The 22,893-nt window shown below is 46.8% G+C and overlaps 1 protein-coding gene across 5 annotated transcripts in view; it reads left to right on the top strand.

Annotated features, from left to right (window-relative positions):
* Nucleotides 1-22,893, top strand: part of RNF216 (ring finger protein 216) — a 76,811-nt gene that overhangs the window by 27,050 nt on the left and 26,868 nt on the right. For all 5 annotated transcript variants that reach the window (XM_066197816.1, XM_066197819.1, XM_066197815.1 and 2 more), the window contains 3 exons: nt 478-615; nt 1,826-1,974; nt 2,421-2,499. In XM_066197816.1, the coding sequence (XP_066053913.1) occupies nt 478-615; nt 1,826-1,974; nt 2,421-2,499 (366 nt within the window). The remainder of the gene's footprint in view (nt 1-477; nt 616-1,825; nt 1,975-2,420; nt 2,500-22,893) is intronic.

The following is a 22,893-nucleotide window of genomic DNA, read 5'->3' as shown; positions in this document are numbered from 1 at the left end:
TTGGAAAAGTGGGCTATATTTACTTTTTAGCAGTGGCAAACTTCTCCACCCCTACAGTTAGGAGGCCAAGACGGGGTCTGCCCAGGCCGATGGTAAATGTTCCTTTAGAGGCTAACGGTTCTGAATCTTGGTTTTTCCCCATGAGAGTGGTGGGTACACTCAAGCTGCTTCCCTGTGACTGCAGCTTCCCAAACCCAAGATGCTGCTCTGCTTGTGAGCTAAGAATTTATTAATCACTGCATGTTCTGTAGCTTTTTGGAAGCTGCCAAGCAGAACATGTAGATACACAGTGACTAAAAACTGAGTTTCTGATTGCACTTTGGGAATTCGGACCACCAAATGGGATATCTAGTGGAACGGTGTATATCTGTAGCTGTTTTTTAGGGTTAATGCTGGCAATGTGTTCTGGCTTGCAGTTGTGTGTGTGTGTTGCTATAGCTATTGATGTTTTGATGGTGATTGCTCTGGTGGCTGCAGGACGGGCAGATGATTGAGTGCCGCTGCTGCTACGGGGAATTTGCCTTCGAAGAGTTGACTCAGTGTGCAGATGGTCACTTGTTCTGCAAGGAGTGCCTAATTAAATATGCTCAGGAGGCAGTTTTTGGCTCTGGGAAGGTAAGGATTTCACAACTGGATAAGGGGAAAATGGGTAATTGCTGTTGGGAGGTGACATTGCTGTTTGTGTAGTGTTGTTGCTTAAAACAGATGTAGCTGCACTTCCCAGGAAGTGTTTGAATGGAGTGGTGTCCTGAAATCCAGGCCAGTCTTGCCATCAAGTGAAGCCAACAACTTCGCATTGTCATCTTTGCACAGGATTTCTGGGGTTACTAACCTCCTCTTTTTCTTTTTTTTTTTTTTTTCCCCCTCTGTGCTTAGCAATTTGATTATTAGGAAAACAAACTTTCTACGGCGTTCATAGTAAAACAATAACTTGTTTGGGTTTTACTTTCTACTAAATAAACCACTGGTACCTGCACAGAAAACACTTCTCTGACTTGGCCTTTCTCCTTCTACCAAAGAGTGTTTGTCCTTCATAATATCACTATGATCCCAACTTAATTGGGGGATTGGTTCCTCTATGGTACTACTAACCTCCTTAGTCTCTGATTTAGCTAGCAATTATCCTGGTACTTAGCTGAGCTATAAACAAGTCATTAACCTGCTCTGAAGTGTGTCTGCTCCTTTGCCTCAGGATATGGTGCTCAAACTGTGGGATGCTGTTGTACTCTGGGATCCATTTCATGTAAATGTATAAACTGGCAGCTGTACTTTAAATGACTTTATTGAAAAGAATGTGGTGTGTGAGTGCTGGTTCTCAGCAGAGACTGAACAGCAGTAACAGGCTGATATGTGGTCACAGTGGACTTGAAGTGAATTGCGATCCTAGCTGGCAACAGCATCTTCCTGCCCAGTGTTTGTTTGAAGCCTGATTTGTTTAATTAGGCTTGTTCTTTCCATAGCAGACCCATTGTCTGGCAGTCATCTTAGGTAGATTTAGATGAGATATTGGGAAAAAAATTTTGTATTGGGCACTGGCACAGGTTACCCAGACAAGTTGCAGATGCCTCATCCCTGGAAGTATTCAAGGCCAAGCTGGACAAGGCTTGGTGCAAGCTGGGATGGTGCAATCTGTCCCTGCCAATGGCAGAGGTTTAGACCTGGATGATTTTTGGAGTCCCAAAACCTAAGTCATTCTGAAATATGGTGACTTTAGTTCTTACTCTGTCTGAGCAAGGCTCTGCACTGATTTGCCTGGAAGTCTTTTGGATCCTGAGTTGCTTTTTGCTAATGTCATACTGAACCTGAGCTCTCTTTCCATCCCCAGTCAGAGCTCAGCTGCATGGAAGGCAGTTGCACGTGTTCCTTCCCCACCAGTGAGCTGGAGAAAGTGCTTCCAGAGAACATCCTCTGTAAATACTATGAGCGGAAGGCCGAGGAGGAGGTGGCTGCTGCCTGTGCAGATGAGCTCGTCAGGTGGGTGTCCCGCAGAGAATGCTGCACTTACTGCTGAGGAAAATTGTTCCCTAAAACCCTACGTTTGTGCTGACTCTGAGATAGGTAGCTTTTAAAGAGCTGGATTATAAATTCAGACTTCTGCCTTCCCAGGTCTGTTTTTATTCTGTCTTTGACTAGGAGCAGATTAAAATTCAATAGACTTGTCTCCCCCAAGACTTGCTTGCCAGCTCTGTGCTGATCCACTAAATTACATGGTCAAAAGCAGTGCTGAGCATATAATATTTTGATTGCAAACGGGGAAGTGATTGAAGAAATACAAGCAAAAAGGCAATAGTCAGCACATCCTGGCAACAGGCATTGGGTTGGCAGCCTTAGCAACTTCCACGCAGCTATTTGACTAAATCAGCTTTCAGCAAAGCTATGTTTGGCACTCTGCATTAATGGCATCTTGTTTTGGGCTATAGGTGTCCCTTCTGTAACTTCCCAGCTCTCCTGGACAGCGATGTGAAGCGGTTCAGCTGCCCCAATCCCCGCTGCAGAAAGGTAACTGGGGGTTACTTCACATTTGGTCTCTTCTGGATTGTTGGGCTGGAGAGGTGTGAGGAGTTCAGTTGGAAGTGACAAAAAAACTTGTTGGAAGAGCTGGCAGAGATGTCAGCCATTCAAGGCAGATCTTTGTGCTCTCCCCAGTTGCTAATAACAGGAGAATCATCAGGCCGAGTGGGGGGATGGAATGGGGAAAACTTGCTGCTTCTGCACCATCAGTTGTGGGGAAAAACAGAAGCTCAGAAATGTTTTCCCAGTCTCGTGAACAGATGCAGGACCCTGCTTACATCTGGTGCCAGCAAGGCAGGGCAGGATCAGTGCTTGGCACAAAGCTACAAGGCCTCTTGCATCACTGTAGCCACAACGCTGAATTCTCATGAGATATGAGATTCCTGCTAATCACTGAAATTCCTCCTGAGGGCATTAACCTTACACTTGTAGCTGCCAGAGCTTTGAGTTCTCTCACTGATGTGGTATCACCTTTTGCCTGAATTGAGAAGTTGATAGAAAGTTAAATCCTGTTGTCTGGAGAAGTTGAAGTTGCCAGTGCTGAACTCTGCAGTGTGATGTGAAAATTCAACTTACTTTGGGGGAGAAAGTGTTTATGAAATATACACAGTTCCATTTTAGATCCTGATCTTCAGGTAGGTTTTGTTATCAACCCTTCACAATAGGGAAGGGAAATGTAGTGCTGATGGATTGTCCCAGTGTTGGAGTAAGGAGGTTTGCTAGGCACTAGGTGGCAATGTTGGTTCACGTTTAAATCTCAGTTTTTTCTAACTGTTTTTGCAAAAGCCGAGTTGTTTTCAAAATGTACATATGTCAGCAATACAGAACAGAATTTGGGCTTGAAAAACATGAACCCTTCAATAGGCAAAATGAATTCAAGTCGCTTTTTCCCTGGAATGTGGAATGCAGCAGAGTAACCCCGTGGTAAGAGGGATCAGTACTGAAATAAATGTTCCTTTCCTACTGCTTCGCTGTTTCATTTCCTTCCTAGTGTACTACCTGTTCCCCCTCCTCCCTGGGGTTACAGCATTCCAGTGGGCTGGATTTCTGGTTTCCTGGACAGCTTGTGTTGATTCATTAGCTGAAAATCTGCTGAGTAGCTTTGTGCTCTTCTTAGAAGTCTTTAACGACTTTAGGATTTGAAGTCGAGGGTGAGGAATTTGGATAGCAGGATGTGGTGTCTTGCAGCATCAGCTGCAGTGGTTCTTCATATTCCTGCTATCTCCTCTCTCTCCAGAATGAAGAATTTCAGTTAAGGCTCTTGCTTTCAGGAAATGGTTGCCCTAAGGGAGGAAAGGGCTAATCTAGGGAACTCCACAGAGGTTGGAGAGGATGATTGGCTTTGCTAGCAGTGCCTCTGGCAGGCTTGGTGGTGGTAATGACTGATCCTGGAAGGAGTCCCTCTCTGGTTGGAAGGACTGCACTCACACAGCTGAACCTAAAGCAAGGGGAAGTGTGGAAAGGGGAAGGTCAAAATATGTCACTCCCAAAATCTCAGAGCTCTTAGAGGGTGGGGAGAGGAGGACCAGATGGTGGACCTGTTGTATCCCTGTGCTCCATCACTGGATCCTTTGTCTTTCTTTGGGAGTTTGTGTTGATACCCTCGAGGGTGTCCATTAAATCTTGCAGGGAGGTTCATTCATATTTGGGCCAGCTATGGATGTGTTGTAAAGCAAGTGATGTGAACCAGCTGGAAACCTTCACTTTGGCTGTGTGTCTGTATGCTGGGCTCAGCAATAAGAGCTCCACACATACCCAGGTCACTGCTTGTGCATCTCACCTGTTGTTCCAGTCGTTTGCGCCTTGCAGGGACCAAAATGTGGCCGATTGTAACCTGAGCAACAGGCAGAGCTGCCCTGCCTCCTGTGGCTGCACAGGGAGCATGCAGATGAGCTGGCACCATCTGCCAGGGCCACTGTGGCTCCAGCTGTGTGGCATCAAGTTTGGCTCCTGGTTAGGTGGCCAGGGCTTGAATCTTAATATGACAAAGAGCAGGGTGGAGGAAAAGCTTAGTTAGCCAAGGAAAAATGTTGTTCGAGCCACCCTGCCGATGCATTCTGTGTGTGTGCAGTCTGTGCTGGTGCTGGGGCAGAGGCAGCTTTCACTCAGATTTGGCTGAGTACTAAGGTTTTGCTCTGTAATAAGCTGCTGACTGCACATGGAGCCAGGCTTCCTGGTGACAGGAGGGTTTTCCAGCCTGCTTGTTCTGCCTCCATTTTGGAGGGATCCGTGCATGGAAGCAAGCGCTCAAATTTCTCATCTCTGAGGATGCACGTTTCTCCTCCCAGCGCTACAGAGCAACCCAAAACTGGCAGCTGTGGTAAAACAAGGAAAGGCACATGTTGAGTTGTGCAGCACTGGGAGGTGAGTGTGAACTTCTGCATGATGGGGGAAGTGCTGTTTTCCACCAGAAAAGGAAGTCCATCCTCTCTGCTGAGCCTCCCTCCTCTCAAGACCCCACAATGTTGAAGACAAGGCTTTTGTTCCCAGCTGCTGCTGCCGTCCCCGGCACCGTGTTGTGGGAGAGGGAGATGGCTTCCCTTCTTTGCAGTCTCAGCACAAAGCACTGCAGGGCTTTCAGCCAGCAAGAGATGGGGAGCTGAAAGCTGCTGTTGCCATGGAAATAATGCATGCACAGAGCAGTGGAGAGCTTGAAACCCCCAGCACTCATTTCACAGCCAGGCCACATTGCAGGGACTTGCATTTCCAAGACTTTTCCTTAAAACTCCTTTTCACGGCATAGAATCTTTATTGCTTTATGGTACCCAGTTCTCTGGGTCAGTGCTGGCTTGGGTATAAGAGGTTATGGGATGTGGCTGCATGGTGTGGGATGGCATTACCCTTGGCCTGGGCAGCTGCCATTCCTGTGCATCCACAGTGGGTTTGGGGACTGCTTTGAGCATTGATGTGCTTATCTCAGATGGATAAAATCTCTGCTCTTTTGCCTTTCATCTTTGGCTTAGGCTCTCTGGCCGCCAGTAATCCTCACGTGTTTCAATTAGCAGCACTGAGACTTGGTGTTTTAGGGCACACCTTTTTAAGCTGCTCTGTGTCTCGGTATTGATTTGGAGGTGCTGACTAGGAGCAGATGCAGTCCACTGCTTTTAGCCTTCATTTTCTGCTGGAAGTGAGACAGGTTTAAACTTACAGAGCTGTGCCTGAACATAGCTGCTCTTAGCAGGGCACCACCACCACTGGTAACTGTGTAGTTTGCATGGCTCTGGGAGGAGTGGTCTTGCTAAAATAAATTATTGCTTGATCAACAAGACCTGAAGTTGCAGAAGGAGGTAAGGGGGATACTGTGACACCCGTGATCTCTGTACCTGGTGCAGCAAGGCACATGCAGCTGCTTGTGGTTCAGAGGTGGGTAACAAGGCGATGATCCGGTTAGGAGTGTTTTATGGAGTGCAGGGGGAAGTGTTTGTGTATTCCAGCACCCAGCACCAGGGGATGTGTTCAGGATGACACAGCTGTCCAAGGATGTCATCCAACACATACCACAGGGCCCATTACTTCTGCGCTAAAGGCTGGGCCATGCTGCCCAGAGCTGCCCAGCCCAACTCCAGATGTGCTGTGGGTTTAGACTTAAACTGTATCAGGATTTGTAGCTGGCAGAGTGTGTGTGCAACATGGAAAAAAAGATTGTCCTGGTTGGAGAAATTGAGCTTGTCCAGAATGCCTCAGAGTAGGATATACATATGGAGAATTACTTAATTCTCCTTGTTTTGCAACATGTTTTCCCAGCTGTTGAAGTCTGCTGTCTCATTCAGCTTCCTGACAGCAGCACAAACATTTTGAAAGTCCCGTGGCCCCATCTCATTCTCTGTTCAGACATTCTTATTGCTATTATCTGTATGTTTTTCCTTGAGCCTGTTTATTTGGATTTGATTGTTACTTGGAGCTTAACCCCACAGCTTTAGTACAGAGCAGAGCTGAAGGTGGCATTTGCTGTGGCAGACCCCTCGCTAATTTCTTCTTGATGGCAATGACCTTGAGTCCCAACTCTTGTTTAAATTCCCATCCTCCTGTGTGTCTCAAGAAAATTTGTTGGGACAAGGAAGAGAAGGAAATGTGGTGCGGATGACCTTGTTACATGTCTTCCTAGAACTACAAAATAGTTTTGATTGAAAGGACCATTAAAGACCATTCGTTTTCACCCCCCCACTATGGACAGGGAAACCTTCCACTAGACCAGGTTGCTTAGGGCTTTATCCAGCCTGGCCTTGAACACTTCCTGGGATAGGGCTTGGGAATGGAACACTCGTGCCTGTGTCGACTGGGATCTGGAGACCTGTCTCCCACGTGCCCATGTCAGCAGAATTCTCTAAGCCATCTTTTCATGGCTCTACCATCTTCCTCCAGAGCACTGCATCCCTGACACCTCCTGCTCCGGAGCGCTCGGCTGCGCCCTTTTTAAACTTGCAGCGCACATGGGAACTCGCCAGGCCCTGTCAGTGCCAAAACCACAACAAATGGCGAGTTTCCGTCTGTCAGCTCGGCTCAGCCCGGCTCAGGCTCTCCACGGCTGGGCAGGCGATTTTCATTTTTCTTCCATAAAAGGACATTGAAGCTCGGCTGCAGCAGCGGTGCCGGTGCCGAGCCGCAGGCAGGGCGAGCACGATGCTATCGGAGCGCGGCTCATTCCCTATCTCCGCAAAGGGATGGGCTGGAGGGAGGGACCAAGGTCGAAGGTGGAGTTGAGGTGATTGTAGGCAGCAGATAACACCCCGGCAGGTTTTATTGCCAGGTTCTAAAGGGAGGTAGATAACAGGAGAGAGCTTGTGGTAGAGCAAACCTTAAAAGTACAATCCCGTGGAGGACAGGCACGTGCGCTGAACTGTGTGGGACGTCCCATCAAGGCGGGAAGGGTCAAGAGTTGCCTGGGGACTGCTGAGAGTCAGGAGATCTTCTCATCCCCAGATTTATGCTGGGAGATGAGCTACTTATCCTGGGAAGAAACTGCAAGGGGAATAAGGGAAAGCCATGTGCCAGGGGTACTGTCTTACACCTTGATTTTTGCTATGTGCCTGGACTTAGCAGGAACAGTTGCAAGAATTGAGTGGTGCCAACAGTAACTTGGTCCTAAATGCCCCTTTCCAGAAAAGGAGGCACAGTAACCAGCCCCGAATCACTGCTTGCCAAGTTGTCACCCTTTGAGGCACATAGGAAAGGGCTGTAGAAGCTCTGAGAATACCCCACCTGGAAAGAGGGTAGAAGTGGGCTGGGTTAATTGCTGTGGTGGGGTGGAGAGACTCCATCAGTGGGGGCTCAGGTGCTGCTGCTGCTTTAACAAGGTCAAGTCTATTTATGCAGTGGTATGTGGAAATGCTTCACTTGATAAATTAGTCTGACAGAGGAGGAGAGGGTGAGGCCCAGCCTGGAAACGGACCTGAGGAAAGAGGTCAGATTAAATGGGGTATCTGTCTCTTGCAGACAGGGAAAAAAAAGAGCTGCTGAAAGCAGGAACTCAGACTAGTCCCTTTAAAAATGGACTGCGTAAGTCAGTGCAATTTTGAGCAACGAAGCTTACTCCCGTGCTTGCTTTCTGCCTTGTACTGCAATATCCAGTCAGTGAAAAGGCAATTGAAAAAGCTATTCATTGACCAGTGAGTGCCTCTGTGTCAGGTCCATACGAGGCTGCAGTGCTACCTCCCATTCACAGCTTTGTCCTTTGCTGGGGAAAGGTTCGGAAGTAATAAGCTGAGTGCAACTTCATGTGGAGATGGAAATTTAAGCTTCAGGATCTTAATTAGCCTTTTGTTCCTGGGCACAGGGGGCCTACAACTATTTAGGCAAAGGGAACACTGAGAGAAGCAGCACACCTGTGGTGGTCAGTTCTGATTTATGATGACTCTTTGGAGATAAGTGATGAGTTCCCTGAGGAATGGGATAAGAGCACCCTGAGTGGGTTGTGGAAGACTGTTGGCTGCCTTGAACGTGGAGAATCAGTGGAGTGGCCTCGTAGCCACACTCCTGGGGCTGGAAGGACCCTGAAAGCTGCAGTTGTGCTGTGACTGAAACCTGCTGCAGGCTGAGATTAGATGGCAGCTTTGCCTTTTCCTCCTCAATCCCTTTGAAAATGAAAGAGACAAGAGGGTTTTCTTCCATCTCATGCAGACAAGAGTGGGAGTAATGTAACATGGTCACATCGGGGGGAAACCCTAAATCTCTGTATGGACCAGAATGCTCAGATGCCTTTATTTGTTTGATTTTGAAACAGTGAAGAAACTTTTTCCAGTCACTTGTCTGTCCCCACAACAGGGTAGCAGTACCACTGAGTGTTCCTGGGACTGCTGTGAGCTCAGTACAGGCCCTTTCCACAGCAGTTTAAGGTTAAAACCCTGCCTAGTGTATTTGCAGTGTGTTGGAGCAGGGTTATCATTTTGCTGCTGCAGTGGAAATGGACGTTGGAGGGGATGGAAAAAGGCTGTTCCCAAGGCAAATTAAAAACATTGTTCTGACCTTACTCAAGAAGCTGTATCTTCCTTCTTTTTCCTCCCCCTCACATTCCTGTCGTAGTAATCACTGATCTCTAACCTCAGCTTCATCTGCCACAGCTAGCCACTTAAAGAATGCACTTAAAAGCCCCCATACACCTCATTTTGCTGTACCTTAGTGCTTCCAGGGCAGAGTTATCTTTGGAGGGGTGTGAGTCAGCAGCAGAGGTTTGGAATAGCATCGAGTCAGGGCACGGATGACTCCTCAGGCCAGAGCCCGAGATGGCCTAACCTTGTGCCGGGAGTGTGGGGAGGTGTTTTGCTTCTCCTTTCTGTTTGCACATAAACAGATTTCAGCAGATGACACAGTCATCAGACTTCCTGAGCTAACACAAGGCTGCTGCAGACGATGGCCATTCTGGAGGCTGTCAGTGGAGTTTGTTTCCTAATTTGGTCACAGTGTGTTCAGGGCTGGCCTGCTTTCCTTTTTTTCTTTTTTCTTCTTTTTTTTTTTTTTTTCTTTTTAAAAACACCCATCCTTTTCTCTCATTGTCTTTGAGGGGAAGCTGTTTGTATCTGAGAACCTCCAGCTCCTCTCACTTCCTCTCCACAGAGGAAGTGATACTTGAAAGGCCCAAAACACCATGCAGTTCTGAAGCTGATCCTTCCTTTTTTTTTTTTTTCTTCTTCCTTTGCCATTCTTCCATGAGTTGATCTCAATGAGCCTGATGGGTTTTTATGCTTTCTGGGTAGTCATCCAAGCACTTTGTGCTAGAGGACTTTGGAGTAGTTCTCTTAAGTGTCAGAATGAGCTGTGCTGCAGTTAAATTATAGTATTGATAAGCTTGATTTATTGAAATATATATTTCAAGAGGGAGTGACGTGTGTGATTTCAGGTAATGGAAAGAGCCCGTGTGTTGCTTTGCACATCATCACTCACAAGAGGCCTGGTACCATGTAGGAAGCCATAAATGTCAAACGGGAGAGAAGACCTTTCAGAGTTCAGTTGTCTTACAAATTTTCCTGTAGAAGAGCCCTGCTTTTCAGCGTTGGACCAGAGTCAGCCCCAAACCAGCCACCTTCCTGGCATGCAGAGACACTTCAGCCCTTCCACTCTTGATGTGAGTTTTCATTCAGCAGTAGGAACAGCCAAGGAATTATCACCAAACCTATCAGCTCCTTTATTGCTTTCAGTTCTATGCTGGGCTTAGCAGGAAAGGGAGAAAATAAAAGGAAAAAACCAAGTTCCCAGGTGATTCAGTTAAAGATGCAGTTCCAGCAGCTTTATTCAGTGTTGTGGGGAGGACTGTGTGCTTTGGGTGGGGATGAAGCTGTTGCTCTCGAGGGAGCTGCTGTCAGTGGGAGAAGATTCCCAAGTCTTGGAAGCCTGGGGAAATGCTGGGTTACCTGTTCAAACCCAGCACTATTTTAGGTTCATAGTACATGTCATAAACAGCTTCAGCAGAGCCTGGGGTTAAGGTGTGCCCGGAGCAGATGGATTAGTGGCATTAAAGGTTTGGCTGTAGATGGGCAGGTACAGGCTGGTCTCAGCAGAAATTCTCTGCAGAGGAAACTTCAGTGTGTGTCATGCATGGGATCCCAGGTTACCACTGACCTCCAAAACATGAGTAACGGAGAAACGGGAACACCAAGTGGTGAGGCAGCAGGTTTAGAGGGGCAAAGGGAGGGTGAAACACAAGTTTACTTCTGATTTAGTAAAAATCACCTCTGTGTGTCATTCCTATTTGCATATTATCCTCTAATTAGCCATGACTGACTCACCCACCACTTCACCTGAAAGGAATTATATGTTTTGAAGTGTGTGGTTTATAATCTCAGTAGGCCAATAATTCTCCTCCTCTTCTCCTCTCCCCTTCCAATGTCCCCCAAAATGCATTCTCTTTTTGCTTTTAACCTTCAAGCCTCTTTTTTCTGCTCTCTCTCTCTTACTACTCTTGCATTATTAATGGCCTGTATCTATTCAGCCAGAACACTGATATTACTAATTACTACTTGTAGCAGAGGAATGGGGAGCAAGATAGAAACTGGGTCAGGAAATGTTGTCATCATAAAATGATAGCATCAGAACTGGGGAGCAGAACTGTTTATATGGGCAGGTTTGCATTGGAAATGCCTCCTTCATCCTGGAGCACACCTGTGCACACTTTTCTGCACATCCTCTTTGCTTATTTGCCGCGTGCAGATGGGAAAAGCGTCTTATGCACAGAGAAGGGTTAATGGACCTGTAATTTCCAGCAGCAGAGAAATGGAGTGATGGGTTGTATTCTGCCTGGCAGCACTTCAAGCATCACAAAATTCACATGCTCCTTGTTGCTGTAGCAGGAAGCCCCTTCCCCTGTTGGTGTCAAAGGCTGAGGAAGCAAAGTGGCTGCATTTATTTTTGCATTCAGCGAGAGCCTGTCATGCTCAGTGTGTTCAGATTGTCCTTGGTAGCACCAAGGGCATCCTACAGCAGCAAACAGCTCACTCTGTTCCATGTGAGAGAATATGGCTGCTATTAAACCAGAACATTATTTTAGGGATGCAGCAATTAACCTGTGAATATTGGGCATGAGGAATTGCCTGTTTCTGGTTAATGGAGCTGTGCCTCTTCACTCAATTGGGCAAAGCATCCGCTTGGGAATGTGGCATCCCTTGGAGGCTTTGTGTGAACAGTTGTCTGTTGTGTTAGCTTTCCCCTTGAGAGAGGAGGGCACGTGTGAAGATGGGAGTGTCACTGACTGTAAAATGTATCGACTCTTATGGTAAGTGACAGTCAGAGAAGGTCATCTCTAAACGCACGCCGTCGTCTTTGAGTAGTCAAAACGGCTAAAATGCGTAGGTCAGCAGTAAACTACAAACCCAGAACTGATCAGTGTGTGCTGGCAAAAGACAAGTTCCTCTCCCAAAAACATGCGTACAAAGAAAATAGACAGACTGGAGGCAGATCCCTCCCAGAGGCATGACTTTGGTTGCTAGTGATGAGAGCACATCTCTGGGTGAAACGTCTGGCTCGAGGTGGCAGATTCCTGAGAAGTCTCTTGGAGACACCAAAGGGACCGTGTGTGTCTTCCCTCTCTGTGCTGCTGGTCCCAGAATGTGTGACTGCCTGCCCGTGCATCAGCTGGGAGCCCCTGTTCTGGATGGATGTGAGGAAGCATCAAAGCAGTCGGAGCTCGGTCCCTGCCAGGCGGTCACGCATCCCCGTGAGCTCAAATCTGCTTCATTGACATTCCCAGGAAGGCGGGAGGCCAGCGCAGGAGCAGCGTGACTCCCTCACAAGTCAGATGGTAACTCACACAAAGCCAGCTCGATATTTAGGCTGGGCAGACTTGACAATATCCCCTTTCAAAGATTATCCGTTAAACTGTCCTAGTCACACACCGCCTTTGGCGCCTGCCTGAGCCTTTTGTAAGGATGAGCAGTATTTAAAAGAGAGGCTGGCTGCTCTAATCTCTGCTCCATGGGCTGTAAAACCTATCCTGCTGGAGCTTGCCAACTTTATTTCTCTTACTGATGGTAGTAAGTGTAGGGCTCTTAAATCCTGGCTCATGTTTTATCCGTGATGTTGGTGGGGCTGTCTGTTATCTTGAAGCAAGCCCAAAGCAGAGCTTTGCTGGTGCATTTGAGGGAGAGCAGACGTTCCCATGAAGTGGGAGCTGGTAATAGGCAGTAACTTCTACTGTATTTAATAAAGGCATTGTGAAACTGGAGAGGTCTAGAGTTTACAATCCCAGTGTACTTTTTTTTAAAAAAAAAAGGCAAGTACTGATTTACCACTAAAATTGAGCATTGTCAGTGAGGCAAGTATTCTGTCCAAAATTTCATGTGCACGTATTTAATTAAAAGGCAAGAGGGTTAATGAAGCTTTGAGTGCATAAGGCCTCATTCCCTGAATTTAATTTTCTTTAATTGCTCCAGAGATTGAAATTCCCAGCTGTGGTTGTCCCCTAACATGTGAATTAAGGAACCGGAAAGGGACAATTTGATTTGTCTCATTCAGTGCCAGCTTCTTCCCCTCTGACTGAATTTTCATCTTTTTTGTTGAAAGGGGGGACTAGATAAAAATCCTTAAGTCAGTGTTTCAGCTCTGTGATAGATTTGGCAAAGCTGTGACCTGCTGATACTTTGGACACTGGGAATGATCTGAGAAACAGGGAGTGTTTGTGCAGATTATGTTGCTCTTCCCTTCCCCTATGTTTTGCAGATCACGAGCAAATACAGTTTTTATTCTTTTTCCCTCCCCAGTACCTGTCGTGGCAATTCAGGATTAGTGGGGTTAAGTCAACAGAATTGCATGGCACAGCCCAGTCAAACCCAGGCTTCATTAGTGTGCAGTTTCAAAATTAAGGAATTTTAAAAGGGTGGTTTGGGGGTTTGTTGCTTGTTCATAGGGGTATTGGAATAGTGGTCTAAGCCCTCTGTGAGGTCAGGGTCTTTTTGTGGGAGTTCATAGTCCAAGCTCTGTCAAAAGGCAAGGCAAAAATCTAAAATGCAGCAAATTCATGGACTGTTAAGATGATCAGTGATGGGAAAAGCCTGTTCCTGAATTCATTGTAACAAAAGCATATGTCCCTTGCTGAATGCCCTGTATGTGGTGTGCTAGGCCTCTGTTGTGGCTGCTGCCGTTGGATATTCCAAAGCTGCTGTACGTTTTTGTGTCCTAATGGGCTTGTTAGCAGCTATAGCCTTGACTGGGTGGTTAATAGCAAAGGAAGCGTTCAGCAGCAGAAGACATCAGGGGTTAATTTGATGCACACCTAAAACTGGAACAACAGCAGCAACGAGTGTTTGGGATTTGCCGTTTGGAGGTCTTAGCTGTCAGAAATTTTTGGGGAAATATGGACTAACATTCCCCCTTGATCTGGTGGAGACTTGCCCTAAGCCTCCAGCACGTAGTACTGATAGAAAACATCCCCTGCCTGAACAGGTATTTTGGAGCTGTAGGGCTCTCCCAGGTGGCTGCAGCTAGGCTGTGGTGTGGTTCCTGCAGTGCTTTTGGGGAGATTGTACTTTGTACTTTGCTTTCAGGAAGATATCCTGTCCCTCCCTGTTGCTGTGGGACAAACCACTCTGCAGGGACCCCTGCCCTGGTCATGGAGCTGCAGGGATGTGAGGGTGGCTTTGGCACCCAGCAGCACCATGGAGGTGTACATTTGATTAAGGTGGACCATTAACCATCCATATCCATTGAATCTCTGGCTCAGTCGGTAAAACCATTTGGATTAAAAAAATTTAATCATTTTTCTGACATTCTTTCACCCATCCTTATTTCCAGTCAGCCTGCTCATCTTCAGCTAGGGTCAGCACAAATCTCCCCTCTCAAACTTGCACTTCTGGCCTGGAGGAATCCATGTTCTTTGCTAGTTCCCAACACCTCTCCCATGCCTTGATGGTGTGAGTGACCTCTGCCCTGTTGAAGAACTGATGGCCAGGTTGGAGTGCCAGGGTCAAGAGGTCCAGGGCCTGTCCCATGCCATGCATGGCTGCTCCTCCTGCTGTGGGCTGGGGTAGCAAAGGTGATGCTTTAAGTGTTCTCTGTGCTGCTACCAGTGTAAACAGAGCAGATGTTTCCCCGAGCCAGGGGAGCGTTAATGGAATGTGTCGGCCCCGGCTGATGTAAAACATGGCAGCGAGTTTTGGGGATGAGATCAGCGGGACTGAAAGCCGATGGGAGTTTAATGTCGAGGCTGCATCTCCGAGCCCAGGGGTCAACTGGGAGAGCTGTGGCTAATGGAAAGGCAAGTGCACTTGTCATAAATCAGTGCCAAAAGGCTGAACAGGCACCGCTGCCGCTGGATGCCACACCCAAGGATGGCTCTGTAACCACCCATGAGCTCTTGTTCCTCACTGGGTGTCTCCTTAGTGTCTGTGTTTGGTTTTAGAAGGGACAAAAAAGGTAAAAATGGAAGGTTTGGAGAAAGTTTTACCTCCATGTACTGTGAGAGCCCTGCCTGCCTCACCTGCGTCACTCCACTGTTCATGGAATCCAGTGGTTGCTGCATCCCATCCATGTGGGGAATGCCAGGAGAGCAGCCAGGATATTGTTGGGATACCATTTTAAACAAGTTGTCCTCCTGGTTGGAGGAGATGGATCGTGTTTCTGCTGTGAGGTTGCTAGGAGGTCCTGAGGCATCCAGGAAAGCGTCGAGAGGCAGGAGGCAAAGCAGGCTTGGCACTGCTTCGAGATCATGTGGTTTTTTTAAAAACAAACAAGTCTTGTAAAAAGTAAAGAGCAGCATTTTCTGAGACAATGAGAAATCAGTTTGCTCTCTGACCAAGCAGCGCATTTCCCGTGAAGCTGGATACTGTAATGTGCCATTTGCCAGCGAGATAAGATGGCTGTATTTGTTCAGTGATTTATCCCCTGTGAAGCCAATCTGAAAGAATGCTTTATTGCTCTATTTATTTTTTCAAAAGAAGCTTCTTTGACCTCATTTTTTTGTGTGTGTGTAGGGAGCATGCATGCCTTTAAGCTAAATCTCAAAGCCTGGTCAAAATTGGGGTCTGTCTTCAGGGTTACAGCTTGAAACACAATGTCCGTGATGCCATTCAGAAGCCGAGAGGTGAGCAGCTCTCCCCGAGGCTTTTTCTGATTGAAAACCTCATACGCACCAACAAAGCCAGTCTGCACCTTAAAGGGTTTGGGTTTTTTTCCTTTCTGGGTCCTCCTTTAAGGGCAGAGGTTAAAACAAAGCAGATGCTCTTGGATGGTGTCTCCGCTCTTAGAGGCAGTTGCTGTACGAGGACTTGGCTCCTGACACGTGAGGGGAGGATGCTCCCTTCTATTTGCGAGCGGATGTCAGGCTTAATAAAAATCCCCAATCTGAAACAGCCAGATGTTCCCCCTGAGAGAGAAGTATCAGTGCTGTTATTGCATTACCTCCATCCCTTAGTTTGTTTGTCCAATTATCCACGTAAGTAAAACCTGGAAGTTCCTCCTTCCAGCACATTCTCCCCAAAGAAGGGAAAGGATCGCAGCTATCGGAGTGGCCTGTGGAGAGAGGGATGGATTTTTCAGGTAGCTGGAAGCTGTGCCAGGTTGGGTGTTTGCTGGTAGCCTGCTACTATATTTAGCTTTTCTTGGCCTCCCAGAATGAGTGCATTGAACCTTTCTAGATATGGAGATAGGCACAGCACCAGCCAGCCCTGAACACGGCTTGCCAGCTTCTGAGCTTTGTTGTTTAGAGCCTTGGTCTTCACTGTTCTGTGTCTGGGGTAGAGGATAATGAGGTTATGTGAACAAGACTTGGTTTTGTAGCTGTCCTGTCTTCAGGTGACAACTGGAGTGTTTTTTAAGAAAAACTTCTCTTTTGGAGAGTTTTGTTGTCCTGTAGCTTTAACCCTTTGTGGTGTTTGAGGTGTGCAGAATGAAGAACGGGTGCTTTGCAGGAGTTATTAGTTGCCTTTTCCAGTTTTGTACCACAAACTAGCATGCAGATACTTTCAGACACAAATTTCTTATGCTCTGAGATCCTCTGAATAACTTGACCTACCAACCCATGTAGTTAAATGAAATACTTTTTCTTCCTGGAAAATCCTTCTGGTTGCAGCTGTTGTACAAACTGTAGATTTCTGGATTTGTCAGGAAACCATGACTTCAGACCACTGGGATTTCGGTGGGTGGGTGAAAGTGCTAACAGATTAATGAGTCTCACTTAGCATCTCCATCTGCCAGACTAAACCGTGTTCTGCACAGGAGACTTAACACAGCTGGTTAGAGCTGGTCTCCAAAGCAAAGCACCCTTTACCTAGTCCAGGCTAACCTGATACAAAAAAACCAAGCACTGCAGTATCCTGAGTATAGTTATATTTGCCCAGAGGAGTTGTGGATTCCCCATCCCTGGCAGTGTCCAAGGCCAGGTTGGACGGGGCTTGGGGCAGCGTGGGATAGTGGAAGGGGGTGGAACAAGATGAGCTTCAATTTCTTTTCCAACCCAAACCATTCTGTGATATATTTCCTTTCATTTTCTTGATCCAAGCACTACCATGAACTCAAGGTGTGCAAATGAGTAAAAACAATGGGAAAATGCAGGGAATCCCCTGAGAACCGGGTAGAAGCCCTCACCAAACACATGGATCAGGTCCCTTGTCTGATATTTGAACTCACATATTGCTGTGACACTTTTCAATTACTTTCCCTGTGCCTTACCTCCATAAGGGGATAAATTCAAATGCGTGGTATAAATTAGAGATCTCGATGCCAGCAAGGGTGCCTCATACCGGGGTAATGCTTGGGAACAGCCGTGAGTGTAGCAGGGCTCTCACACTGCAGTTGGCTCCAATCTCTGTCGCTGCGAGGGGCAGCCTTGAGGTCCAGCTGTGAGCAGGAATGAGATGGCCTGATGAGGCAAGAGCTGATGTGCATTAGCTGTAGCTGTTGGCTTTTCTGTTCCCTCCTGTGAGCTCTGAAAGTTAAATGCGAATGAAGTAGCTGCTGAATAAGAGACATGTTATCCCTCGCCTGCATCCGTTTATAGGTGGCAGGTTGCCATGGCTAAGACACTGATCAATTGTTACTCTGAAATCAGGGGTTATTCTTCAGCTTTTTTTTCTAGAGAAGTGGGATATCTGCCATCTCCAGTGCCCAGGAAGTATCTGCAAAAGTGAGTGTTGGTATTAGTGTGGGCGTTGTGTGTGCCTGCACATACACACTCTCCTGCTGTTCCTGGACACCCATTCTCTAATTTCTCCCTTGCCTGTGAGACTGGATAAACAGCCCAGAGGCACTGGGGAGCTCCAGGGTGTGGGGGAAAGGCTGGCCTGGCTGATTTGGTTATGTAAAACTCAAAGGCATTTACTCAGTGCATTGGGTGGACTGTTCTTGTGTGTAATGAATTGTGCAACTGTACAGCCATACCAGAGCAGACTGAGATACTCTGACAGTCCTCTGACTTGTCTCCCACATGGAATCATTACAGCTGCTTGTCAGGAATATGCAGAATTCCCGTGATCTGCTTGCATGTGTTACTCCAGATTGCTTTCTGCTCAGAGTGCCTTTACAGTATCAGTGAACCTTCTTGGTGCTCTCTGTGGGTTTGATGACATGCTATCCCAAAAATTTGGACTGGATCATTTTTCTGAAGTACCTCATCACTATGGAAAAGTGAAAGCTAGCAGTGCCAATTACCAGGAAAGCTGCTGTAGTCCTTGGACTTGCGTGTTGGGCATATGGAGTCAGATCACATTTTCTTTATATTATGACATTAGTGACACCAAGTGTTTTGCTCTAGTTCTTAGTCAAGAATGACAGGAATGTAGAAGACCCTTAGAAGAAGTTGAAAACTATTCTCTGCAGTCTAGAAATCTGCCTTACAGACAGTAAGATGTTAAAGCAAAGTCTCTGAGGAGAAATGTTGAGATCACTTGATGAGTCTGTCAGGGTACACCTCCAGAGATGTGTGTAACATTTTAAATGTAACAGATAATGAGAAGATAGTAATAAAAGTCTAAAAGGCAGAGCTGGCTGAAAACCCGTGCTTTGAGTCATCCTGGAGCTTTTGGATCAAGTTGGAGATCCTCATTGAGAAGGGGGATGGGGAAGACTTTAGACTTAGTCATAAATGGAATAAAATGAATAGATGCTTTTATAGGACACCCTATTTAACGGTCACTTTTGGCTCATTCGGAGTTGAAATCCATTGCTGTAACATCATTAGTCTGCAGCCCTGCCATTTCCAGCTGTGATCCAGCTAGATTGGCCAGGCTGAGCCAGCCTAGGTGTGAACACGTGGCTGACTGAGAGCCATGGAGCTGAGGGACTGCAGGGAATGGGAGCCTGGATTCAGTGGGTTACACTGTCCTGGGAATCCTGTGGTGTGTTAATTAGCACTGCCAGGGGAGAGACAACCTCAGAACACCTGTGATACAAAGGCCACAGTGCAAATGCAAAGAAGAATTTGTAGAGAGCTATTAGATACAGTGCAGACTGTCCCTGGCCCATGGGGAGCAGTGTGAGGAGCAGCATTGCTGCCCTCTCCGTAAGGAGCTTCCTCCTTGCCCTCCAAACAGCACAGGTCTAGATGGGCTTCTCCTGACCCTACACTGGGTCATGCTAATTATGCTGGTGAAGTAACTAGGCAGCATTTTAATATACAGGAGTAAGAGGTCTGTGTGAAAAGGGCTGTAGGTCGTCACTGCATCCAAAACTGCTTTTGACCTGAACTCTGAAAAATGGCCTTTGCTTTTGTATGGGGCTTTGTTAAATGGCTGTTGTTCAGGCTGAGGGTAGTTGTTCTTGTGTGTGTGTACTGAGAGAAAGGTTGTGCTATAAATTATGGCTCCTGGATTTCTCCTGCTGGACCAATGCATGTGGGTCTGTGGGGAGGTCCTGCTCTGGGTTATTCTCTGCTCATTTCTGTTTGTGATTCTCCACTTAGTGCTGAATACAGATGTTAATGCATATATTTAGAAAAGGCTGGTCTGGAAATAAACTTCTCTTTGCAGCACTCCACCTCCCTCAGCTTCGTATTTTTAAGACTCTTTGTTCTGTTATAGTAATTTTCCAAGTGGATTAGTGCAGGTCACCAAGGCATCCACATCAGTGAAATACAGCAAGATGTTGCTGTCATCTCCCGAAACACTCCAGCACTCACCCCATTGCTTATCAACCCACACTCCAGTAATCCTAATAGCTATGTCAGAGCAAGATTAACAGAAAATCCAGGCAAATATTTATGGTGCCCTTCAAGGTATGTATTAATCAGAGAATGTGGAGTAGATGCTTTATGAGGAGAGCTTGGAAACCTTGTTCACATGGGCTGAGGAGGGATTCTGCCAGGCTGGGTAAGCTGCTTGCCAGCATGGGGAAGAGGCACGGGGCAGACAATGCAGGAGGGATGCAAGATTCCCAAGTGGAATGGGGAGAGAAGCAGCTACAAATGAAAAAGAGAAGATAAGGAGCTGTGTTTGTTCTCCTCGGTGCTATAGCAGCATCATATGGCAGCTCAGCAGTGAAAGAAAGCAGAAGAAACATAAAGACAAAGAAGAGGAGGAGCAGGTTGAGAAGAAAGAAGCAGAAGAACCGTGCAGCAGGGTGGCAGCTGGGAAGTGCCTGTGGGAGCAGCACTGGTTGGGAGGTGGCAGTTTTTAGCCGTGGTGAAAACTGGATCCCTTTTGTCTGTGGGGCTGTGCAGGTTCATGGAGTGATATGAGAGAGCTGGTGAAATGCAGCTTCTCCCACAGTGTACAGCTATTCCCAGGAGGATTGGGTGCCTGACTGCAGTCTTGTAATGGTGAGGATACTTCCCCAGTTTTAAAACGTCTCATAAAAATATCTAAACTAATACTTCAACACAGGCATGTCAGTGCTGACCAGAACTATAGGAAAATCTAGTGAGAAGCATGGCGAATGCTGCAGTTGAGCTAGAGTCAGGCAGACACCAGTCTCTGAAGGAAGAGCTGGAAGAGATCTACTGGCTGTAGCTGTAAGCTCTAGGAGATGTTTGTACTGTCCTTAGCATGCTGTAGTCAAAGACTCCTTTGTGCCTGGGAAGGGTAATCACTAATGCTTATAATTATGGCTTCCTCTTTTCTAGAGGGAGAAAAAAAGCAGGATTCCTTGTAGTTTGTGTGAGTTTAGGGGGTGTTTTGTTCTGGCTCAGCTGCAGAGCTGTGACACCAGAGGGAGTAGGAGAGCCTTGAATAGCTGCTTTCAACAAAAACCAGCAGCAAATAATCACAGCCTTTGCAAGAGGTAAATTAAAACCATCTCCAGCCTGGAAAACATGCACCGCTCAGCATCTTTTCTCCATAAATATTTCCCTGCTGTTGAATCTCTGTAACCCCTTCAGAGCCCAGTAGTTACACTCTTCCCAGCTTTAGATGAGCCCCCTCCTCGCCATGTGCTCCCTGAGTGGCTGCTGGGCAGGGATTTTGGAACTGAGCTCTGTGACTCTGTCAGAAGTTACTGCTTGGAGAAGTCAAGGAGGTGTTGGTATGGAACCGGTGTGGCCTTTTTGCATGGCACTGGTCAGCCTGACATCCCCACGGAGCAGCAAGTTTGGTTTTTTGCTTACGTGTTTCTGTTGCTGAAGCAGCACTGCAGCTGTGGAGGAGATTGGTCTCAGTGTCTTCTGTCCCACTTTAAACGTGGGGTTGTCCAGTCTTTGCACACCCAGCAGGACCACTGAAGGAGCTGGAAGTGTGGGGTTTTACCATTTGTGTGATCAAAGCCAGAATGTGTTCTTTCCCACCCTCTCTTCATGGCTCTGCATCCTTGCCCTTACAGACACTGCGAGGTGTCTGTGGAATTCTGCTCTGAGGAAGCTGAGAGCGAGCTGCCATAAGAGGGCTCCAGAGCCCTGTTCTTGACTGTGTTCCATTGTGGAGCAGTCTTTCCCTTTTTCTTTATCAGGGTGTCCAAGCTGCCTTAGCAAAACCCTCTTACACCTGCTCTAAATGTTCTTTATTGCACTGCTCAGACAGGTTATGGAACTGGGTCTCTTCATTTTAACCAGCACAACAAAAATGGGCGTACTACAAAAATGCCTTGAGTAAATCTGATTTCTTTGAGTAGAGGAAATTTGACTTAAGAAGACTCTTTCCCTTCTTCTGGTGCAACCATAACCCCATAGCAGGAGCTGTGTCAGTCCAGCTGCAGGGAGAGCAGCCCACGTTGAGAGGTTCATCTGTATGCAGAGTGATGCTTGGTGTGGTAATGAGCACAGTGAGCCTGGGGATGGGCTTTGGGCAGGGGAGGGAGTCCTGTTGCCATGACAATACAAATTGCAATGGATGACTCTTCAGATAAAAGCACCAGGTTTTTAAAGGAGAAAAAAAACAGTGTGAAACAATAGCAGAAAGATGGTGTGAGGAAAAAAAAAAGCGTTAAATAATAGCAGAAAGATATGGTGTGAGTTTTAGCTTTGAGATGCAGCTTGGGAGAAGAAGATCGGGCTGTAGATAATAATTCTGGAAGTGTTCTTCCCCTCAGGGTGTGGAGGAGCATTAAGGAAATCAGGCAGGAGCCAGGCCTCCTATGAATAAGCATCAAGCAAGTTTTCCATGCAAATATTTGGACGTGCAGTAATGAGTTCCAGTAACAGCTGAGTGCTGACTGCACCCCGGGACCGTACAGTGATAGCCTGGTTACCGTAAGGGTCCAGCTGGAATGGCTGGGCATGGTGCAGATGGACAACTGTCCATATTTCTCTTGTGCCTCGAGCAGATTCCTCTGTGTTACCACTCTCTGGAGCAAAGTCAGTGTGCCCTGCAAGCCAGAGGCAGTAAGGATGTATTTATAGGAAAGACAGAGAAGTCCAATAGACTAGTCCTGCTCTGGGGGCTTTTTAGGAATCTGCCTGCTGATCCTGTTTAGATGGAACATTTCTAATCCTTGTTACCAACAGGTTTGGTTTTCAGTCATGGCCAGTGTAAGATCTGTTTCTGCTTTGAACTGGCACCTTTTTAACACAGACTCCCAAGATCACAGTAAAACGGGCTTTTTTTAACTGTCATTCTCTCAAAACTGTTCACAAGGTGAAACTAAACTTACCCTGTAAGTTGCCTGTAATTCAGAACGCGTTATGATTCCACTGGTGTCGCAGCCAGTTGTGTTGAGCACAAATAGACATTCCAAGGAAGGATGGGATAATTAGAAGCAATCCAGTGATTCTTGTGACTGTATAAAAATAACCGGACCTTTTTAAGGATGAGTTATTTTTAGGAGCCTCGTGTCACAAAGGGCTTGTGGGGTTTTGCATTCAAGAACAGTGAAGTCAGATGTTATACCTGCTTGGGACTTTTTTTCTTGGTTGTTTTTTTTTTTTACTCTGAGTAAGATCTCTGCTGAGGGTCTTGCTTTATAAAACAAATTGGCACTGGAAGTTATTGGGGTAAGTAACATGCCACTGGCTTGCTGGCAAAAGAACATCAGCCTCAGGTTTAGCAGTGGGACCCAAGTGGTCCAACAGTAGGTAATGAAGATCAGATTTAATAAGACTGT

Source organism: Chamaea fasciata, unplaced genomic scaffold (assembly GCF_029207755.1).
Source record: "Chamaea fasciata isolate MVZ Bird 193981 ecotype frontalis unplaced genomic scaffold, bChaFas1.0.hap1 SCAF_16, whole genome shotgun sequence".
In the NCBI taxonomy this organism is placed as follows: Eukaryota; Metazoa; Chordata; class Aves; order Passeriformes; family Sylviidae; genus Chamaea; species Chamaea fasciata.
Note: the sequence above shows the minus strand (reverse complement) of the source record. Positions and strands in the feature narration are given on the sequence as shown.